General features: G+C 42.2%; 1 protein-coding gene across 3 annotated transcripts; it reads right to left on the bottom strand.

Moving 5' to 3' along the window:
• Positions 1-253: 253 nt before the first annotated feature.
• LOC126583120 (uncharacterized) lies at positions 254-20,073 on the bottom strand. 3 transcript variants are annotated; one of them, XM_050247595.1, is made up of 4 exons: positions 19,881-20,072; positions 4,025-5,051; positions 2,657-3,542; positions 254-683 (listed from the first exon to the last, which is right to left on the bottom strand). In XM_050247595.1, exons 2-4 carry the CDS (start codon positions 4,991-4,993, stop codon positions 670-672), a joined length of 1,869 nt encoding a protein of 622 aa, XP_050103552.1. In that variant the 5' UTR covers positions 4,994-5,051; positions 19,881-20,072; the 3' UTR covers positions 254-669. The 3 variants fall into 3 exon arrangements, with proteins under 3 accessions (XP_050103552.1, XP_050103408.1, XP_050103485.1); XM_050247451.1 differs by having other exon boundaries at positions 254-709; positions 19,881-20,071; XM_050247528.1 differs by lacking the exon at positions 254-683 and adding an exon at positions 1,563-1,731 and having other exon boundaries at positions 19,881-20,073.
• Between the last annotated feature and the right edge of the window lie 213 nt (positions 20,074-20,286).

Genomic DNA, 20,286 nt, shown 5'->3' with positions numbered 1-20,286 from the left:
TTGGTGAGCAATTTTGAAGGAAAATAAAACTCATGAGCATCGGAAGGGGTTCCTATTGACAGAAAACAAGCGCAAAATTTAAAATCACAACTTTCCCTAAATAAAACTCTTAAGAAAACCCTAACATCTTCATAATATTTCTGTAATTTGCATGAGCCATAAGTACGTAATACTGATCAATCAAACAACCTCTCATTCGTTGTCGTGTTGTTTCACCAAACTCAGTGCCTGGCCTTAAACAGTAGAGATAGGATAACGAACAAGAAAACCACAATTGCCATTCAAAGTCAATTGCAAAAACCCCAAAAGTTGTATATACAAAAACCTCTTAAATTGCTCAAAGCTCCACAGTAGCTAATCTCACCTCCTCTCTAGACTCAAAAATAGTACATTTTCTACACTTGGAAATTTTACACAAAAATTTGTGTGTAACAATAAAATAAACACATAAACAACCTTAAATATTTGACACAAATTGACCAAAACATGTTTCCTTCAACATCTTGCAAGACAAATCCTTCACGAAAGTTACGGTTGAAATTTTTGGAAGGCTAGGTGGTGCTGAAAATAAAATCACTTGGATCAAAGCTTCATTTATGGCTCCATTATGTCATTGTCCTTGCATCGTGCTCTGGTATGAATGGTGGTCACTGCATCCAAATTCATGGCTCATCGTCCGCAAGCTGCACATTGTATCCATGCTTTAGGTCTGTAACAAATCAAGGTTCCAATGTGGAATGTTTAGATGTAAAATGATCTAATGTTTCCTCGCTAACATGCAAGGATTGGGTCGAACATTGGTACACTTGGCTAAAATTAAGAAAGAAAAGACAAAAGGTTGACGGGAGAGAATACATGATAGACACGACAGGCAATAAAGATACGATGGCAACAACTTCAAAGTTGAAAAACCTCACTAACATCATGAACAGGTAGCTCTATATGACTGCTAGGTGAACGCTTTAACACCATATAATACTAAGTTACAGATTTAAGCTTGGCCACTTAATGGGCCAATTAACAGAGAAAAATGTGAACATGCAGCCAAACATAAATTTAATTGATGTAAAACAACTTTATATGAGCTAAAATTCTAAATAACAAGTTTAACTTTGCCTGGCCCCGAATAAAAAACTACTAGTATACGGAGAAAACTGCGTGCAAACAAACAATGTAATCTACATCAAACCTACTCTAATATGTAAGTTATAGCATGCAGCAAGTCATAATCTATATCATTGCTATATATGCATGGTATTTCCAAAGGTGATGATTATTTTATAAATTTATAATACAAATTTTCTTCTAATTAGAACACAAGAATAAGTTAGATTATGGTCATGCAGTATGGCAATTTTGGGATCCCACTTTTGATGATTACATATTAGAAGTCTGTAAGACATAAGATGAACTTGGGTAGCCTTATATTATGGATGTACCAACTGCACAAAAATATGATTGTTGATTAAGAGGGTTGGCAACAAGTCAGGGAGAAGCTCACCACCAAGGAGGGGTGGAGCCCCCAAACTTTGTTTTGTATTCTCCATGTGGGCGGATATGAATTGGATAAGTTTACAACTATTGATATCTAATGGTATTAAATTATATCACAATATAATATCAAAGATTAAACTTTATCAAATATCTATCAAGTCCTACAAAGATGTGTAAAAAAAAGAAAAAAAATCTATTTCAAAGTGAACTTTGACATTCCGGGCAGTTCCCTTTCACCTACAAACAAGGTTACAAGATATTCGTCGTCAATTTTTGGAAGAGTATGCAAAATGAATCAATCAGTAGATCAGATGGTAAACATCAGGCCAATCAATTTATTATTCTTAAAGCTTGAACATTGAGGTTCAAAATTCTTACTTATTTTGAAAATATAAGTGAGAGAACTAGTTCTAAGATTAACAATGCCCGTCCACACAACTTTTAAAGCTCTTACTGTAGCATGCCTCATAATTGAGAGCCAGTTAGAGGTCATAATTTAAAATCGGACATTGGTTCACTCCCTATTATTTTATTTTCGTTCACTCAAGTTTTTACTTTTTCAAATATTATGTGGTTCCCACATGGCCAAAAAGTAGAGAGGGGCAATTTATAGGAGATCATAGACAGAAAAGAAAGACGACCTGGCTATTATTTCACAGGATCAGCAAGAGAGATGGGACAGGAGAGAGAATAAGAGAAAGAGGAAACCATGTAAAATCAGGTATACAGACCAACTTTGGGTGTACCATATGTGTGTGTGTATCTTTTTTCTTCTTGGTTTTAAAAGAGGGGATTCATGGTAAAATAAATTGTGACGTACGAGTTGGATCTGAATGTTCATACTTAATACACACGAGCACACACACACATAGAATAACCATTCAAGTGGGTCAATCACATTAGCCATACAAAAGTTACTTTATGGCCAAAGGAAGACACATGAAAAGATGTGCCAGACACTGGGAAGGATGAAGCAAGCATATAACTCATATCTTAGCAAAATCAGGGACAATGAAGGAAAGGAAGTAATGACATAAAGGTGTTTCGTGGTGTAATATTAACTCTGACTTGTTTATTTTCCAGCAATACTATACAAAAACAATTGAAGTGCTTTAAATGTAAGAACAATAAACATGCCGGGAATGAATATGTTAAATGGTACCTTTAATTGAAGATTTATCATATTTCTCTTTCCTCTCATCATCATTCTTCCATTCACTATCATCATCGTCATCGTCATCATCATTTCCCATTTCATCTCTACCATCATTTCCAATATCGCTCTCACTTGCCGTCTCCCATTCAGAATCATCAGTCTCTCGGCCATAGATATCACCAGCATCACCCTCACAATGGACGCCCCCATGTTTGATAGCTGCCTCTCTAAATAACCACGCTGCACGCATCTGCTTTTTAACCAATCGTTCAGCATAATCTGGAACCTTATTTTGCCTCAATGAGAGATCAGGATCATTTGACTGAGAGCACTCGTTTATGAACAGAATGGCATCTAGCAAACTCTCTTTTGCAAAGCCAAGCATGTCATAAGCCTGCGCTCTTCTCCAAAGACTTTTGGCATGACGGTTCAGTGGGTTGTGAAGACAAAGTGCACGAGTAGCATCACTAATAGCTGCCAAGGGCTGCTGCAACAGAAGATGACACTGAGCTCGGTTACTGTACAGAACAACTCTCTCCTTTTTGGATCTCATTGGACACAATGCCAGAGCTTCTGAGTATTTAGATGCGGCACCAGATATATTTCCTGATGAGAATAGGGAATTTCCTTCAAGCTTGACCACTAGCGCTGCAGCCTGTTTAATATGGAGATCCTCTTTAGGCATATTCTTTTCCCATTTCAATCTCTGTCTGGAACTCAACAGTTCCTCTATCAATTCTTTCGTTCGGTTACTAAAAGAGTTTCTTCCTGTCCCTTGTGACTGGACACATTCCTCAAGAACATTAACAATGGAATCTCCTAGCTTCTTGTGATCACCCAGAGATGTAATCTCCGCAAGGTCAACAAGTGCAGGTACAGCCTTATCAACCACCTATATAATGGTTTCAGTAGCATTAATAATGTTATAATTTATAATCTATGATCTCATTCCATATATACCAAAACAGATGGGTTAACTTATGAAGTGCGGTAGTCTGAAATTGTGCATACAAAAAGTAATACAGTATTTTTCATTCATAATTGTTAAATTAGGAGGACAATCTTAGAACGTATCTTCATCCAAAAACTTTAACTCACATGCAGAGGTTCAAAATTTCTGATCCAAACAGTTGTTAATATGTATGAGGCATTAAAACATTCATTCAGGAAACATAAAAAAACCACTTGCTGTGACAAATAAATTGAGTCACTGGATAATGGTAATGAATATGAGGCAGAGAAGTTCAAGTTTCCATAAACATCCTTAGTGGAATACTAGTGATCGTAACTTTAACATGTAATAAGAAAACTAAACGAAACAGGCTAATATCCACTATCTAGGACCAGACGAAAAATCGCTAACGAGGAAAATACCTTATGACATGTACTCGGGTCTTGGAGTAACCAAAGAAGGCAATCAATAGTCATATACTGCCAATCATCTGATGACCGAGAAATATTACACAATGATTCGACAATACTGGGACAGCCAGCAACTGGTCCTCTACCCAGCTTATGATGGCAAACTGTTCTTAATAAACCAATACCCGCTGGTGAATTTTCATTAACAAGTCCACCCCACATGCCAGGTAGTTTCATTAAGAATTCAGGTTTACATATCGTTGGAAGAAACTCTGGTTTAAAGGCAAAGCAGTTAATGAGCTGGAGGGACCAGCATTGCAACTGACTAGCCCACTCTTCTGCCTTTCTGGACTCCATTTCAACACCTCCCATGCCGCGGGTGAGCAGATCGCAGTGATAGCTTAACCTTCTGTCAACATACTGGTAAAAATGAGAATAGACTATTTCTAGTGAGCTCATTGCTAGTTGAATCGAAAGCTCAAGAATTTCACCATGACTTGCTACGGCAGGAAAAGTGCTGGCATAGGTAGCCAAGTGCCCTAAAGCTCGAACTGCCACTCTCTGTTCAACCCATGTTAACCTTCCTCTCAAAAGTTCAACTAAGGGAGGGATTACCCCAGCATGAACAGCACTTGCTGCAAATTCTTCCATGTTCATAGTGTATGATCCAATAATATGAGCAGCATAATAAGGAATGTATATATTCTGGTCATGAGAAAGCCAGCGACGATTCTTTAGACCCTTCCATATCAATGCAGCCATACATTCAAAGATACCAAGCTCGATGAACTCAGGGTCATTCGGATGTGCCATGGCAGTGTTCCAAAGGCCACTGATAGGGAGAACCTGGCCATCGTCATCCTGTGAAGGAAGCTCTCTAAAGAACTTCAGGATGCTGGCTCTTCGCTTACTTGGGTTCCCTTCCTTCATGACACAAAAGAAGCATCCTGGGTATGGACAGTCAGAAGACACTTTATCCATGTTCAGATTACAACTTAATATTATACAAAGCAGGGCGGGTCACCTCTTCATCTCTTGGCTGAATCAAATAGCAAGACCAATAGACAATTTATTAACACGTTAGGTTGGCATTTATCAGGAAAAAAAAAAGGTAAACATAATAACATAAAAGAAATACTGCAGCAGCAAGTAACCACTCGATCCTTAACTACTAGTTCAGCACAAAGGTCCACAGGTTTAAAATCTTTAAACTGAAAATAATTGATTCTGAGTATTAAAAAAAGACCTAGAAGTGGATTTCACTAAAATAAGAAAATACTTGAGTTATATGTATCCAATAATATCCCAATCAAAGAATTTAATACACAAATTTTATTCCACCTAATTTCTTTCTAGAATTGTCCTCTTTAGTTCCAAGATCACATTGCTTACAATGACTTCTGTTTGTACCATACTTGACCAATCCCGAAACTACTGAGCACCGGTCAACGTTATACCGTCAAGGACCTAGAAGAGCTTCCCTTCAACCAGGAGGCCAATCACAAAGCGACACATGTCGCCATCAGAAGCCAATCACAGCTCGACACGTGTCAACATCAGAAGCCAATCACAACACGACACGTGTCGATGTTAGAACAAAACTAGAAACTCTCCTCTATAAATAGGGATCATTCTCCCATAATAATCTCTAATGTCATTTTGTACTAAACTATTCACTAGAACTCACTAAACCAGAGCTTGAACCTATGTATTTGTGTAAACCCTTCACAATTAATGAGAACTCCTCTACTCCGTGGACGTAGCCGATCTGGATGAACCACGTACATCCTGTGTTTGCTTCTCTGTCTTTGTTCATTTACGTACTTATCTTCACTAGTGATCGAAGCAACCAAGCGAAGGTCACAAACCTGACACTTTCTGTTGTACCAAAGTCCACGCTGATTTTGTGCATCAACATTTGGCGCCGTCTGTGGGAAACGACACTTATTCTCACTCTCTTCAGCTTTGTCAAGCTGGTTTCCACCGCTCGTACACTCTCTTTTGGCCAAGCATCTTTCTCCAACATGGGGAGCGAAAGAAGCCACAGCACACAGAATGACACCCCCGCTGTACCGAGTACGAAGCAACGAAAGCAGGAAGGAAATAGAGTTACTCTTCAAGCTAAAGTCGATGAGCTAGAAGTTCAGAACAACAAGATAGCGATGAAGAATGAAGTCCTCCAGGAACAATATGAAAAACTTTTCGAGATGCTTCACGAGGCTAGGCAGGCTCAAACACATAAGCTCGTCGCCCCTGTTGAGGTCAACAATCAACTGAATGCCCCCCAACACGGAGGGTCGCCGATATCCGACACGGACATCCCTGATAGGGATCGAGCTACACATCAATGTGATAATCAACATGAGACTTCTCTCAACCCAGCTGCTTCAACCCGAAGCAGGAGAAGTAGAGGAAAACACCTCCTCGCAGAGGGAGTGGAAGGATCAAAAGCTGTCTATCGCGATTGTCGAGACTTCCTAAAGCAACGTCGAGAGAATCCCATCCACATAAGCTCGAAGATCAATGACCCAAGGGTTTCTGAAAGACTCGGTCCTCTTCCACGACCCAGGCCAGCCGCCAATCTAGGGAATGGGCAACAAGTCCCAGAAGAGTATGAAGGTACTGGGGACTCGGAAACATTCCGACATACTCACTCTAGAAGTCAGTGTGGCGAGTCCAGAGAAAGATCACGCTATCTTGATCAAACTTTCCTACTTCCAAGAGGCGATGGGGACTTAAAGAAGAAGACTTTGGTGGTGCACGACTCCGCTCAGGACCCCCTTGTCCTGCAGCTCCTTGAGGAAGTAAACAAGCTGAAGGCTGAACGTCAAGCCGAGATACCTGACTGGAACCAACCCAAGCCTGGCCCTCTCACAAGAAGGATCCTCAACACTCCCCTCCAAGCGAAGACAAAGCAGAAGCTTGACTTACAGCTCTATACTGGAAGGGAAGACCCGATTGAACACCTTAACCTCTTTGAGTCTACCATGGTATACCGGGGACAGACCGACGAAGAACGGTGCCTTCTCTTCCCCTCCACCCTCTCTGGCGGAGCGTTAAACTGGTATTGCCGTCTTCCACCTGAGACAGTAGACTCATTTGAAGAGTTGAGGAAGCTGTTTGTCTCTCAACACATCTTCCAGACCGATCGCTTGCATTCCGCAGATGACTTGTACACTATTCGCCAGAAGCCGGATGAGTCATTACGAAAGTACGCTGGCCGCTTCAGCCATGAGTATTCTCGCTGCGCTGAGGCAGATGACAAGACCGCCCTCAAGGCTTTCACGGCAGGCTTACGTGACTGTTTCTTCAAGTACATGATCAATGCCAACACTTGGAAGACTTACTCTGAGGTGATGACACAAGCTTACAACCATGCCTCCGCCGAGGCAAGGACATATCAAGGGAAACCCCCTACAGTCACCCCTTATCAGCAAGTAGGGAGTGAAGGCCAGATCCAACCGAATGAAAAGACCTCAACCTTCCAAATGGTAGCAGCACACCCCCCTGCCTCATTTAATGCTTCGCCAAGTCAGCAGACATATCAATCTCAGGGAAAAAGGAAAGACTTCCATCCTCACCAATCTCATTTTAATAAAAAGAATAAGGGGCACTATCACGATAACTCAGGATATCGTCACAATAATGCCCGCCCTCAGGCAGTCAACGCAGTGGGCCAATCACGTGTCAAGACAGGCCCTACCCCGAGGTATGAGACATACACCTCTTTGAATGCTACATGTGCTGCCATCTACCCCAGTATAGCTCACCTGATACCAAAGCCAAAGCCAAGACAGCCAGATTACAAGTCCACGAAGAACACGGGAATGTTTTGCTGCTACCACGAGTATAATGGCCATGATAGTGAGAAGTGCATTATCCTCCGTGACCATATTGAAGCTTTGGCACGTGAAGGAAAAATTGATCAGTTCCTCCTTCACCCTCCAAGGGATAACCGTAACCAACGCCAGGTGAATGTGATATATTCCATAAGCGGCGGCACACCCATGTCTGAATCTTCCAATAGGGCCATGAAAAGCAGTGAACGAACCTTGAGACCTGGCCATCAAGTGTTTCACGTGGAAGACATCAGAGGAGGCAAGTATCAAAAGCCTAACTGGGATCCAATATGTTTCTACCCTGAGGAAGAAAGAGGTATCATCTACCCTCACAATGACCCGTTGATCGTGGAAGCTCACATAGCAAATTTTGATGTGAAACGAATCCTGATAGACACAGGTGCTTCAGTCAATATCATGTTTGCTGAAGCTTTCAAGGCACTCAATGTAGCTGAACATTTGCTCGATCGCTCGATTTCTCCTCTGATAAGCTTCTCTGGCGATATCGTACAACCTTTGGGGAGTATACACTTACCCCTCACCATTGGTATAGGCCCCTACACAGCTACTATTACCACTAACTTCCTAGTGGTCAATTGCCCGACGGCATACAATGTCATCTTTGGGCGCACAGGCATCAATGATCTCAAGGCCATGGTATCCACACATATGTTGTTGATGAAGTTTCCAACCCCTTTCGGCAATGGATACATCAGGGGAGATCAACTTAGTGCTCGATCATGTTACAACACTTCAGTTAAGCAACAACACCTGCATGTCCCCAAGGAGACCCTCTCTGTACATAACCAGGTCATAAAGACCAGTCCAGATGAATCCAACTCGGGTCTTCAGGATGGCAACAGTCAACCCGACGACCCTCGAGATGACTCCTTCACCCAGCAAGCACAACCCGCTGAAGAGTTAGAGAATGTCTCTATCTCCAAAGACCATCCAGATCGCATGGTGAAGATTGGCACCACTTTGTCACCACCCCTTCGGTTGTCGCTGATCTCATTTTTACAAGAGAACGCCGAGGTCTTCGCTTGGTCATATAAGGATATGCCGGGCATCTCTCCTGATATCATCTGTCACCACTTGAGTATTGATCCCAATACCAAACCAGTAAAACAGAAGCGAAGATCTTATGATGTTGAGCGATACGAGGCGATGAAAGCAGAAGTTGAAAAACTCAAGGACATAGGCTTCGTCCGTGAAGTCAATTACCCAACATGGGTAGCAAATGTTGTCCTTGTTAAGAAAAATCCGACCAAGGAAAGTCTCCTGCTTCAAAAGGTCTTATGGAGAATGTGTGTCGACTACACCGACCTAAACAAAGGATGCCCGAAGGATAGTTTCCCCCTTCCTCTCATTGATAGACTTATAGACTCTACGGCAGGGTGTGAGCTCTTGAGCTTCATGGACGCTTATTCAGGATACAACCAAATCCTCATGAACCCCTCAGACCAAGAACACACAGCCTTCACTACTGATAGGGGATTATATTGCTACAAAGTCATGCCCTTCGGTCTAAAGAATGCAGGAGCAACTTATCAGAGACTAGTCAATTCAATGTTCGCCGAACAGATTGGGAAGAGCATGGAAGTTTACGTTGATGATATGTTAGTCAAGAGCAAACATGCTGACCAACACATCACCAACCTATCTGAAACTTTCACCATTCTAAAGAGGTATCGAATGAGGTTGAACCCCAACAAATGTGCCTTCGGCGTGGGCTCTGGCAAATTCTTAGGCTTCATGATTAGCCAACGAGGCATTGAAGCTAACCCCGAAAAGATCAAAGCAATCCTCGACATGAAAGAGCCAGTAACTTCAAAAGACATCCAAAGCCTTACTGGCAAGGTGGCAGCCTTAACCAGATTCATCTCTAAGGCCACAGACAGATGTGCTCCTTTCTTCAAAGCACTCAAGGGAAATAAGAAGTACATTACATGGACGGAGGAATGTGCCAAGGCATTCAGGAACCTCAAAGAGTACATGAGTAAAGCCCCTCTGCTCTCCAAACCAGAAGTTGGTGACACTCTCATTATCTATCTATCGGTTTCGGCTTCAGCAGTTAGTTATGTTCTTATTCGAAAGGACAGTGGGGTCGAAAGGCCCGTCTACTACGCTAGCAAGGCCCTACAAGATGCGGAGACACGATACTCTAACATTGAGAAATTAGCTCTAGCATTGGTCATGTCTGCTCGGAAACTTCGCCCTTATTTCCAAGCACACGCCATCATCGTGCTTACCAATCACCCTCTTCGACAGATACTCCAGAGTCCTGACACGTCTGGACGAATGATCAAATGGGCGATAGCATTGGGTGAGTTTGACATCTCCTACCAACCAAAACCAGCCGAAAAAGGTCAAGCAGTAGCAGATTTCATCGCCGACTTCACATATCCTGTTGACATTGCTTCTACACCTGAAGCAGTAGCTTCATTACCATCGGAAGCTCAGAAAGTAGAATCAACGACCCCAGCATGGAGTCTGTATGTTGATGGCTCATCCAACCAACAAGGCTGCGGAGCAGGATTAGTCCTCACTACCCCCGACAAAGTGGCGATGGAATACGCTCTTCGTTTCAAATTCAAGGCATCGAACAATGAGGCCGAATACGAAGCCCTTCTAGCAGGCTTACGTTTGGCCAAGCACCTCGGGGTTAAACGAATTGATATCTTCAGTGACTCCCAATTAGTGGTCAACCAAGTCACGAACAACTTTGATGCTAAGGATAGCTCCATGGCAGCATATCTTGAGCAAACGCGACTTTTGCTCAAGCACTTCCACTACCAGATCACCCAAGTTCCTCGAGCGGCAAACAGTCATGCAGACGCTTTGGCTCACCTCGCCTCGGCAGTGGAAGACAAGATTGGGAGAAAAATTCATGTCGAATTGTTGGCAGCACCAAGCACCATGGTCATGGAAGTGTGCAATTTACAGCAAGGAGATAGTTGGATCACCCCAATTTATAAATTCCTTGCTCATGGCAGCCTCCCAATTGACAAAGTCCAAGCTAAGCAGATTCGATACAAGTCTGCCCGATACCTGATCATTAATGACCAACTCTACAAGCGCGGTTTTACCCTGCCATACCTAAGATGCCTTACACCTGCGGAGGCGGAAATTGTCCTTCGGGAAATACATGAAGGAGTCTGCGGAGATCATGCTGGGTCTCGATCCCTAGCACACAAGACTTTTCGCCAAGGATACTATTGGCCAACACTCCACCAAGATGCCATCAGAATATCTCGCTCATGTGATAAGTGTCAACGCTACGCAACTATCCCTCACTCCCCTCCCGAGCCGCTCACTCCTATGATCAGCCCTTGGCCCTTCGCCCAATGGGGACTTGATTTGATCGGCCCAATGCCTGCAGGGAAAGGCAAGGTCCGCTATGCAATCGTTGCAGTTGACTACTTCACAAAGTGGGCTGAAGTAGAACCCTTGGCAACCATTACTGAGGGAAAAATAGAAGACTTCGTATGGAATAACATCATCTGCAGATTCGGCATTCCCAATGCGATAGTCACTGACAATGGGCGGCAGTTCGATAACAAGAAGTTCAAGATGTTCTGCTCTAAGTTCAACATCAACTTATGTTTTGCCTCTCCAGCCCATCCCCAGTCTAACGGACAAGTCGAGGCCGTTAACAAAATAATAAAGCGCACTCTGAAAACTAGCTTGGACAAAGCTAAAGGTTGTTGGCCAGAATTCGTACCCCAAGTTCTTTGGTCATATCGCACTTCATATCGGACTTCCACAGGAGAAACTCCATTCTCACTTGCTTTTGGTACAGAAGCAGTTGCCCCGGTTGAGCTTGAGCAAGCAACATACCGAATCCAGAACTACATACAGAGTGAGAACGACAAGCAACTCACCCTCAACCTGGATCTAGTCGAGGAACACAGAAATCAGGCTCACCTGAGGAATGTCGCCTACAAGCAGCGCATCTCCAATTACTACGACTCAAGGGTCAAACCTCGCTCTTTCAAAGTGGGAGACTGGGTACTGAAGAAAAGATTACTCTGTGATAGAGTCCCGAGTGAAGGAACACTCAGTCCTAACTGGGACGGACCATTCGAGATCGTCGGCATCAGCCGCCCTGGCTCCTACAAGCTCAGAAACTCCGACGGCAAGACCCTTGGCCATCCATGGAATGCTGACCACTTGAAGTACTATTACAAATAGACTCACATTGTACAAGTGTTAAGCTACAGCCGTTCGGCATCCTATGTAACAAAGACCATTTGGTATGAATTCAATAAAGAGGTGATTTAGCCAACTCGGCCATAAACTCTTTTCCATTCTGAGCAATGAAACACTCAAGTGTTGAACCTTCAACGCAAATGTTTCCAATACAAAACAAAATCTAAGTATGTGTCAACAAGACTATACAAAGGATCTACATCACACATTCCAACACATTCATACATAAACATCATACATTCCAATACATTCATACATAAACATCATACATTCCAATATTCATACATAAACATCATACATTCCAACACATTCATGCATAAACATCATACATTCCAACACATCCATACATAAGCCAACTGTGCTTCGAAAGGGTTCAACACACTTTGTGTCATTTGACATTTGCCACAATGTGCCTCGACACCTTGCCCTTATTCTCACCAACTAGGTGATGAAGGAACTCACCTTCGTACCACCAACTAGGCGATGAAATGTACAACCCGTACTCTAATATTATTTGGAAACTTGCCACCCTTATCACCAATCAGGTGAAGAAGGAACTCATCTTCATGCCACCAACCAGATGATGAAATGTACAACGCGTACTTTCCTTCATGCCACCAACCAGGTGATGAAATGTACAACGCGTACTCTCCTTCATGTCACCAACCAGGTGATGAAATGTGATGAAAGGTGATTAAGGAATTCACATTCGTACCACCAACCAAGTGATGAAAGCAACCTACCATTCATTCCATTAACCAGAAGACGAGTGGTACAACTTGTACATGTGAACTCCTAGCATTCACAAATAATCAAAAACCATCAAGCTTTACAACTCAACTAGGGGAGCACTTATGCCTAACAAGAGCTATAGTCACCAACAAAGTCTTATTGCAAGCCAACAATGGCTTCAATGCATGGTATACGAAGATCAAGCTCTTCAGCCCTCTTGCATCTGCTTCAGACATTTCTCCTCTGTAACAATGCAAACACTACAACTCATAGAAAGCTTCAAACGCTCTTGATCAAGACTGTTCGAAGCATAATCAATTTATGGTGCCAACAAAAGCTTCATCAATGGAGGACAAGTATCAATCTCCAAAGCTTCGCACTATGTTCATCAAGATAGTGCGAAGCATAATCAATTTAGGGTGCCAACCAAAGCTTCATCAATGGAGGACAAGTATCAATCTCCAAAGCTTCGCACTATGTTCATCAAGATAGTGCGAAGCACAATCAATTTATGGTGCCAACATAAGCTTCACCTATAAAGCTTCAACACAAAGCTTCACCTATAAAGCTTCAACACCAAAGCTTCACCTATAAAGCTTCAAACACAAAGCTTCACCTACCAAATTTCATCACCAAAACACATAAAAGCTTCACACACTCTTCATCAAGATAGTGCGAAGCTAATTCCAGTGGAGCTGAATTTTGGACATCTTATAGTTCTTGAGCAGATGAACAACTTTCACGAAGGAAATTTTTCTATTTGAGCGACGGAAGTTAGAGTGTTGAAGCTCCAAACATGACGGTCAGATTTCTGCAAGCTTCACAGCTGCTGCGGTGTTTCGAAGATCTGGAAATATTCAACCGTTAGTTTGTTCTGAATTTTTGATATGTTATGGAAGAGATGATGAGGAACAACTTCGATGAAGAAAGTATGTTGATCTGAACAAGAGAAAATGGAGTTTCGAAGCTCACAACAAGTCTGACGGGTTAACAGAAAATTGATGAACAGTTACTCATCATACTTGAATTTCTGAAGTTGTACTACTCCGATGGATCTCAAATTTGGATATGTTGTAGTTCACAAGATAAGGAACAACTTTCATGAAGACGACTTTGCAATCTGAGCTATAGAGAATGGTGTTATCTTGCATCCACTCAGGCTGATTAGTGAAAACGAAAAGCCATTCCACCACAGCAAAGATGAAACAGAGAGAAACTACTAATTGCACTTGATCTTGTCTAGTCAATAGCATGCAGCATCAAACACACAAAAGTTGGAAATATTTTTAGATAAAGCATATATGAAGGTGTGACATCAAAACAAGGCTTCGTTACTTTGACATATTAGTAGCAAGCAAGACACCTCATTCGGCAACTCTCCTCGCCTGAAGACTTGGGGGACTCCCACCATATGCTACTGCACCTTGATACTCGGAAGTCTCACAACCACTCAGTGACTTGGATTTTTCAAGTCTCCAACCGAGAAGTTTTCCTCACTCAGGAAATTAAGGGAACACTACCTCAAACTACATGCTTCACTCACAAAGCTTCAACAATACAAGTTTCGACAAAAGAAAAAATTCAGAGAACTTTCTGAAGAAGGCTTTGGTGTATTTAACACAATATGTTGAAATGGAGCAAAGCTTATTTATTAATATTTTCGATGAAGCCACAAATATGTACATATACATGAGTCAAAATAAACAAACAAAAGGGAGCCTTCACAAAGGTTGCTTAGGGAAAGTCTCAGCAGTCGATAGAGCCCCAGAAAGAGAAAGCACCGGAGGGTGGTTATCCGGAGCCTCAGTACTTGACAAAACCCCAGAAGGAGGAGGCATTGGAGGTTCATCATTTGAAACTTCATTACCAGGTACAGCCCCAGAAGACGAAGGCAATAAATGCCTTTGGAACAAACCCACAAACCGCTGATGATCAAGTAAAACCTTACCATCAGATTCCTTCATCTGGTCAAGCTTCCTCTTCATGTTTGTAGCATAGTCATGGGCGAGCCGGTGCAACTGTTTATTCTCATGCTTGAGCCCTCTAATCTCCTGTTTGAGACTCATCACTTCAGCAGCCAATGATTCAACTTGGCGGGTTCTAGCAAATAGGCGTTGAGCCATATTAGACACAGAACCTGCACACTGCACACTAAGAGCCAGAGAGTCCTTAACAGCCAACTCATCAGACCGTTTGGAAAGTAGTCTGTTATCTTTGGGAGTGAGAAGGTTCCTGGCCACCACCGCAGCGGTTATATCATTCTTCATCACAGAATCCCCAACGGTAAGAGGACCAGTAGGGGATATAAAGGATGGGCGCCATATGTTGTCTGGAGAAGGCGTGTCTGCCTCTTCAGCAAGGTTCAAATCAAAACGACGGTCAGAGGGGCCAGACATTTTCAAAGGTGTTGAAGAGAGAAGAGGTTGGACAAATCAAGATCTTAGAAGTGCAAGTAGAGAGCTTCTACTGGTGGAGATTCAAGTATGCTGTGGAACTTAATGCCAGCCTCTATAAAAATCTGCACTCGACGGAGCTTCAGAAATCGAAGAGGCATTTGCTTTCTCAAAAGCTGGGCTGCTCAGAGACCACGAGGGCCGATCTCAGAAATCGAAGAAGCACCTGCTTTTTCAGCCTCGTCAGCACCTGTCACATGCACACTCAGCTTTGCGAAAATTACGGGCAATCTGTCGAAGATTTCTGGTGAAGTAGAAAGCACGTGAATCTTACTGTTCAATCACCGCTCTCCACATGCACCATCAACTCCTCGGGTACCACATATAACTTTGTCAAAGATCTCTGACAAAGTTTAGGCACGAGAATTTCGAAGTTCCAGCTACCCTACTATTACCCACAAGGGTAAAGGAACAGCACCACTGCTTGACAACTGGAAAGTCCCTATGTGTGTCGACCTCCGTGTTTTGCGGCAAGACAGGTTGGCAAGAACGTCCAACCTTTACTCACATTCGAGAAAAGACTCCCAACATAATTACTTTCTCAAAAACCGAAGTAGCACCGCTTTTCGAATCTCGAGAGTCAGATCCTCGACGGGATTGCTTGTTCGAAAACCGAAGAGGCACAACTCTCAGAACTTCGAGAGCCAGATTTCCTTAGATAAAGCTTGTCTGTAATCTTCACACGTAACATCAGCTTTCCAGATACCACATTCCACTTTTTCAAAGTGCTCTGACAAAGTTAAAACACGTGAAGCTGGCAGCTCCCACTACATTGCTATTACCCACAAGGGTAAAGGAATAGCACTACTACTTGTTATTGGGAAATCCCTATATACATCGACCTCCCTCCTCAACGGACAGGCAAACCTGCAAAAATGCTCAACCCTTTCTCACATTCAAGAAGGCACCCTCAACATAACCTCTCGAAATACTCAGCTTTATTTCCCCCCGATAATACCTCAGCAAATAAGCCACACCAAGAACAAGAGTATCTCATATCATCAGGGTCGAAAGCAAGAGTATCCCATATCATGCTTTCTCCCTGTCTTTGTCTTTGTCCTTGTCCACACCTGCAGGACAAGGAGAAAGAGAGCAGTCAGTCGGAACCTGAAATCAAGCCTCCAATCTGGAACTGACTGCCTGAGACCTTTGCCTGGTTGCTTACTCAACATTGCTCTCGAGTACTCATCCTCAACTGCTGTCAAGGTCACAAATTCCACCAACAAATACCTCATGACAGTTGATCAGATATTGGTTCTTTACACTGAAGCTGCCAAGCGTGGATGAGTCATTAGGAAGGAATGTTCTGAAGGACCATTTAAATGCAAAGGGTACACACCACTTCTGCCATGCAAAAGATTGAAGCAGAAGGTTCAACGGTGAGCTGAAACAGATCACTACAGCACGACACCTTTCCATACCACATTCATTATTCCGTCAACAGCAAAAGTATCCCATATCATCAAGGTCGAACGTACTCTAGATTTGATGGACTTGTTTTGACCCTCAAATTCTTGAGTCGGCCTTATACTCTGAAGGGAACCAGAAAACCCTCCAGCACAGTTCAAGAATAAGCCTGTGGAAAGTTACTTCTTCAAAAGCAAAAGTATCTCATATCATCTCTTCTCCATTTGCTTCTCCTTATCCTGGCAGCTGAATGAGAGACAAAGGGAAGGAGAACAATCAACCGGAAGCCGAAGTCGAACCTCCGATCCTGGGTTGCTTGCTTGGAAGTTTGACTGTTTACCTTGTCTGTCACCTCTTTCGGCAGATCTCCTAGCTCAGCGACTTGGGGGACTCCTACTATAGGATTTGTATCGCACTTGACCAAGCCCGAAACTACAAGTAAGCTTCAAATGAAATTGATACATTACCTTGTGCATCTTCATCGGTTAAAGATACCACCCATGGATGGAGGAAAAGTACTTCCAGAGAAGATGCTACATCTACTTATGAGACAGATAAGGCACGTGAAAATGATACCACACTTCAGTACTTAGAAGTTTCGTGATTACTCAATGGCTTGGATCTTGCAAGTCCCCAATCGAGGAGCTTCCCTCACTCGGGAACTTAGGGGAGCACTGTTTGTACCATACTTGACCAATCCCGAAACTACTGAGCACCGGTCAACGTTATACCGTCAAGGACCTAGAAGAGCTTCCCTTCAACCAGGAGGCCAATCACAAAGCGACACATGTCGCCATCAGAAGCCAATCACAGCTCGACACGTGTCAACATCAGAAGCCAATCACAACACGACACGTGTCGATGTTAGAACAAAACTAGAAACTCTCATCTATAAATAGGGATCATTCTCCCATAATAATCTCTAATGTCATTTTGTACTAAACTATTCACTAGAACTCACTAAACCAGAGCTTGAACCTATGTATTTGTGTAAACCCTTCACAATTAATGAGAACTCCTCTACTCCGTGGACGTAGCCGATCTGGGTGAACCACGTACATCCTGTGTTTGCTTCTCTGTCTTTGTTCATTTACGTACTTATCTTCACTAGTGATCGAAGCAACCAAGCGAAGGTCACAAACCTGACACTTTCTGTTGTACCAAAGTCCACGCTGATTTTGTGCATCAACAACTTCTATGATTTTGAGAAAACAATGCCTTCTACGAAATTTTAAAAATTAGTTCGAGATCATTTTGTTCTTGCCCAATTCTCTAGTAAAAGATAAAACTTAGTCTTGATTAATTCTGTTGTAATATGTTGATAGTGGTGTGATTAGTTAGGCTAAGTTTGTTATGGTAGTTAGGATGAGTTGGCGGCACAAGTGTGTGTGTGCTATGCCATTGTATAAATACCAAGTGTAAGCTTATTATTTAAGATATATGAAAAGATATTTTCTCAATATGGTATCACCCGCTTTTGTCTCACGACCCAATCCAAAAAACGCTTCCCTCCTTCCTCTTTGAATCTTGGTCTTCCTCGCGATGAAGATTCTCTGGTGTTTGTCAATCTCTCTGCAAACCCTAGCTCGCATCAATGGCGACCTCTGCTTCTCCCTCATCTGAGTCCGATTCTCAAATTCATTCTCCTCACATCATGAATTCCGGCCCTAATTCCTCAATTTCTTCGATCACATAATAAGGGTAAACTTGTAAATGAATGAGTTTGTTATAAGGTGGTTAAAACAGCCCTTATAATTAGATAATGTTTAGTTAGTTACTGTTGTGATTGGTAAATTGATGATGTAATTAGTTAGCAGCACAAGTGGTGTGTCACTAGTGTATATACCCCTAGGATGTAATCTCATTCATTTACAAGTTTACCCTTATTAGCCCGTGGTGTGTCACTAGTATATATACCCCTAGGATGTAATCTCATTCATTTACAAGTTTACCCTTATTAGCCCCCCAAAAAATAGCGGGTTAGATGTACTCCCAAAATTACTCCCTCCCTTTTCTCCCAAGTCAAATTCAAAATGGGTCAGAACAACTAAGAAGTTGATCAATTGTGTTGGAACGAGAACAAACAGAAAAAGAAACCAAATCAACCAAACCTGATTTCATAAAAAGATACCAGAAACTTTGTTCCCCAGTTTCACTTTTTCATGTTGGTGCATTTCAGATCTTTGTTATACATGACCAAACTATCTCAAACAACTTTTGTTCATCTCACTTCAATTCCACACACATCCTAAATCCATAATATGCCAATTCCTAGTCCGATATAGGGCATGTTTACTTACAAGGAATGAGAACTGGAATCACTTTTTGATTCTCAAGTTCCTATGTTTACTAAGATATAGGTATGTAAATCATTTTGCTTCTAAACCTTCCTGTATTTATTAACACACAAGGAGTCGGAAAGTGTTAGATTCCCTAAAGTCCGTAATCAAATACCTAAAAGTCAGGAATTAAATCAACTTTGAGGAGTGGTGGAGGGGGGAGGGGGAGCTAGTTGATCCGATTCCCGTTTCTTACTTTGCCTATTTCTAAGTTCTCCCATTCGTTCCAAAGTAAACATGCCCTAAGTCTATATATTTTTCTCAATTTGCATCTTGGTAATACACTTATGCAGACCAGTGATTTTTAAACCAGCCAACAGTTAATCCAAAACCCTAAAACATAGCCATAAGACTCTCACTTCAACTTTAAGGTATTCTAACAATATCTGGCCGAAACAAAAAAACCGACACTAACCCGAGATGGAAAAAGCCATCACTTCACTCTTTAACAGCTTTTAAATTCCTCGTCACTTTTTTCTCTACGTTGGTAAACTGGCATTTGAATATTGGACTAATACTCAGTCTTGAACCTACTAAATCTAAACCCCCCTTAAGACTCATAGGCCCCTCTCAAAACTAGTAATCCACCAAATCCTAAACTATCAACTTTAAAACTCTAAACCCTTCGCTTGTCGGCAGTCGAAACACCCTACCCTTTATCAAAGTAAAGGAATTTCCAAGTCCAAGTTCAGAGTAAGCATTCCAACACAAACAATCAGTAAAGATACAGCAGTTTTTACAAATAATTACATCTAAAAAACGAAAAACAAAAGGCAATTCAACTTGTTCAATGAGATCCAAACTCTCAAAACGCCAAAAATCGCATTCAAAACAACATTAATTTGGCAGCAAAAACAAAAAATGGAAGAAATAAACAGATAAATACCTCGGAAACCCCTGCTCAGTAGAGATGATTTAGCACTACAAAACTAGCAAGTAGCAATCTTTAGAGAAACTGAAAAATGGGAAGAGAGAGAAGAAACGAAAAGTGCTTTTCTTTAGATTCCTGCTTCTGCTTCCGGAGAATGAGAGAGAGAGAGTGTGTGTGTGGAGAAGTTCCGCTGTGAAACGAAAACGACTCTGTTTAAGGGGTTTCGATTCGGACAGCCGAGAAGATTGCACTGTTTCAAACGTCTTAATTCCAAGCTCACTTCCCCAGATTACGCTCTTCCGCCACGCGCGTGCTTGGAGTGTTGCGCTGGGCTTCCGTTGGACCGTGACATGCATAACAAACAAGCGCGTGAGGTTGACAAACCTATTTTTGTCGATTGTTATTGCGGCAAACATTCAAG

This window comes from Malus sylvestris, chromosome 1 (assembly GCF_916048215.2).
Source record: "Malus sylvestris chromosome 1, drMalSylv7.2, whole genome shotgun sequence".
In the NCBI taxonomy this organism is placed as follows: domain Eukaryota; kingdom Viridiplantae; phylum Streptophyta; class Magnoliopsida; order Rosales; family Rosaceae; genus Malus; species Malus sylvestris.
The sequence above is the reverse complement of the archived record's forward strand: the minus strand, read 5'-3'. Positions and strand labels throughout refer to the sequence as shown.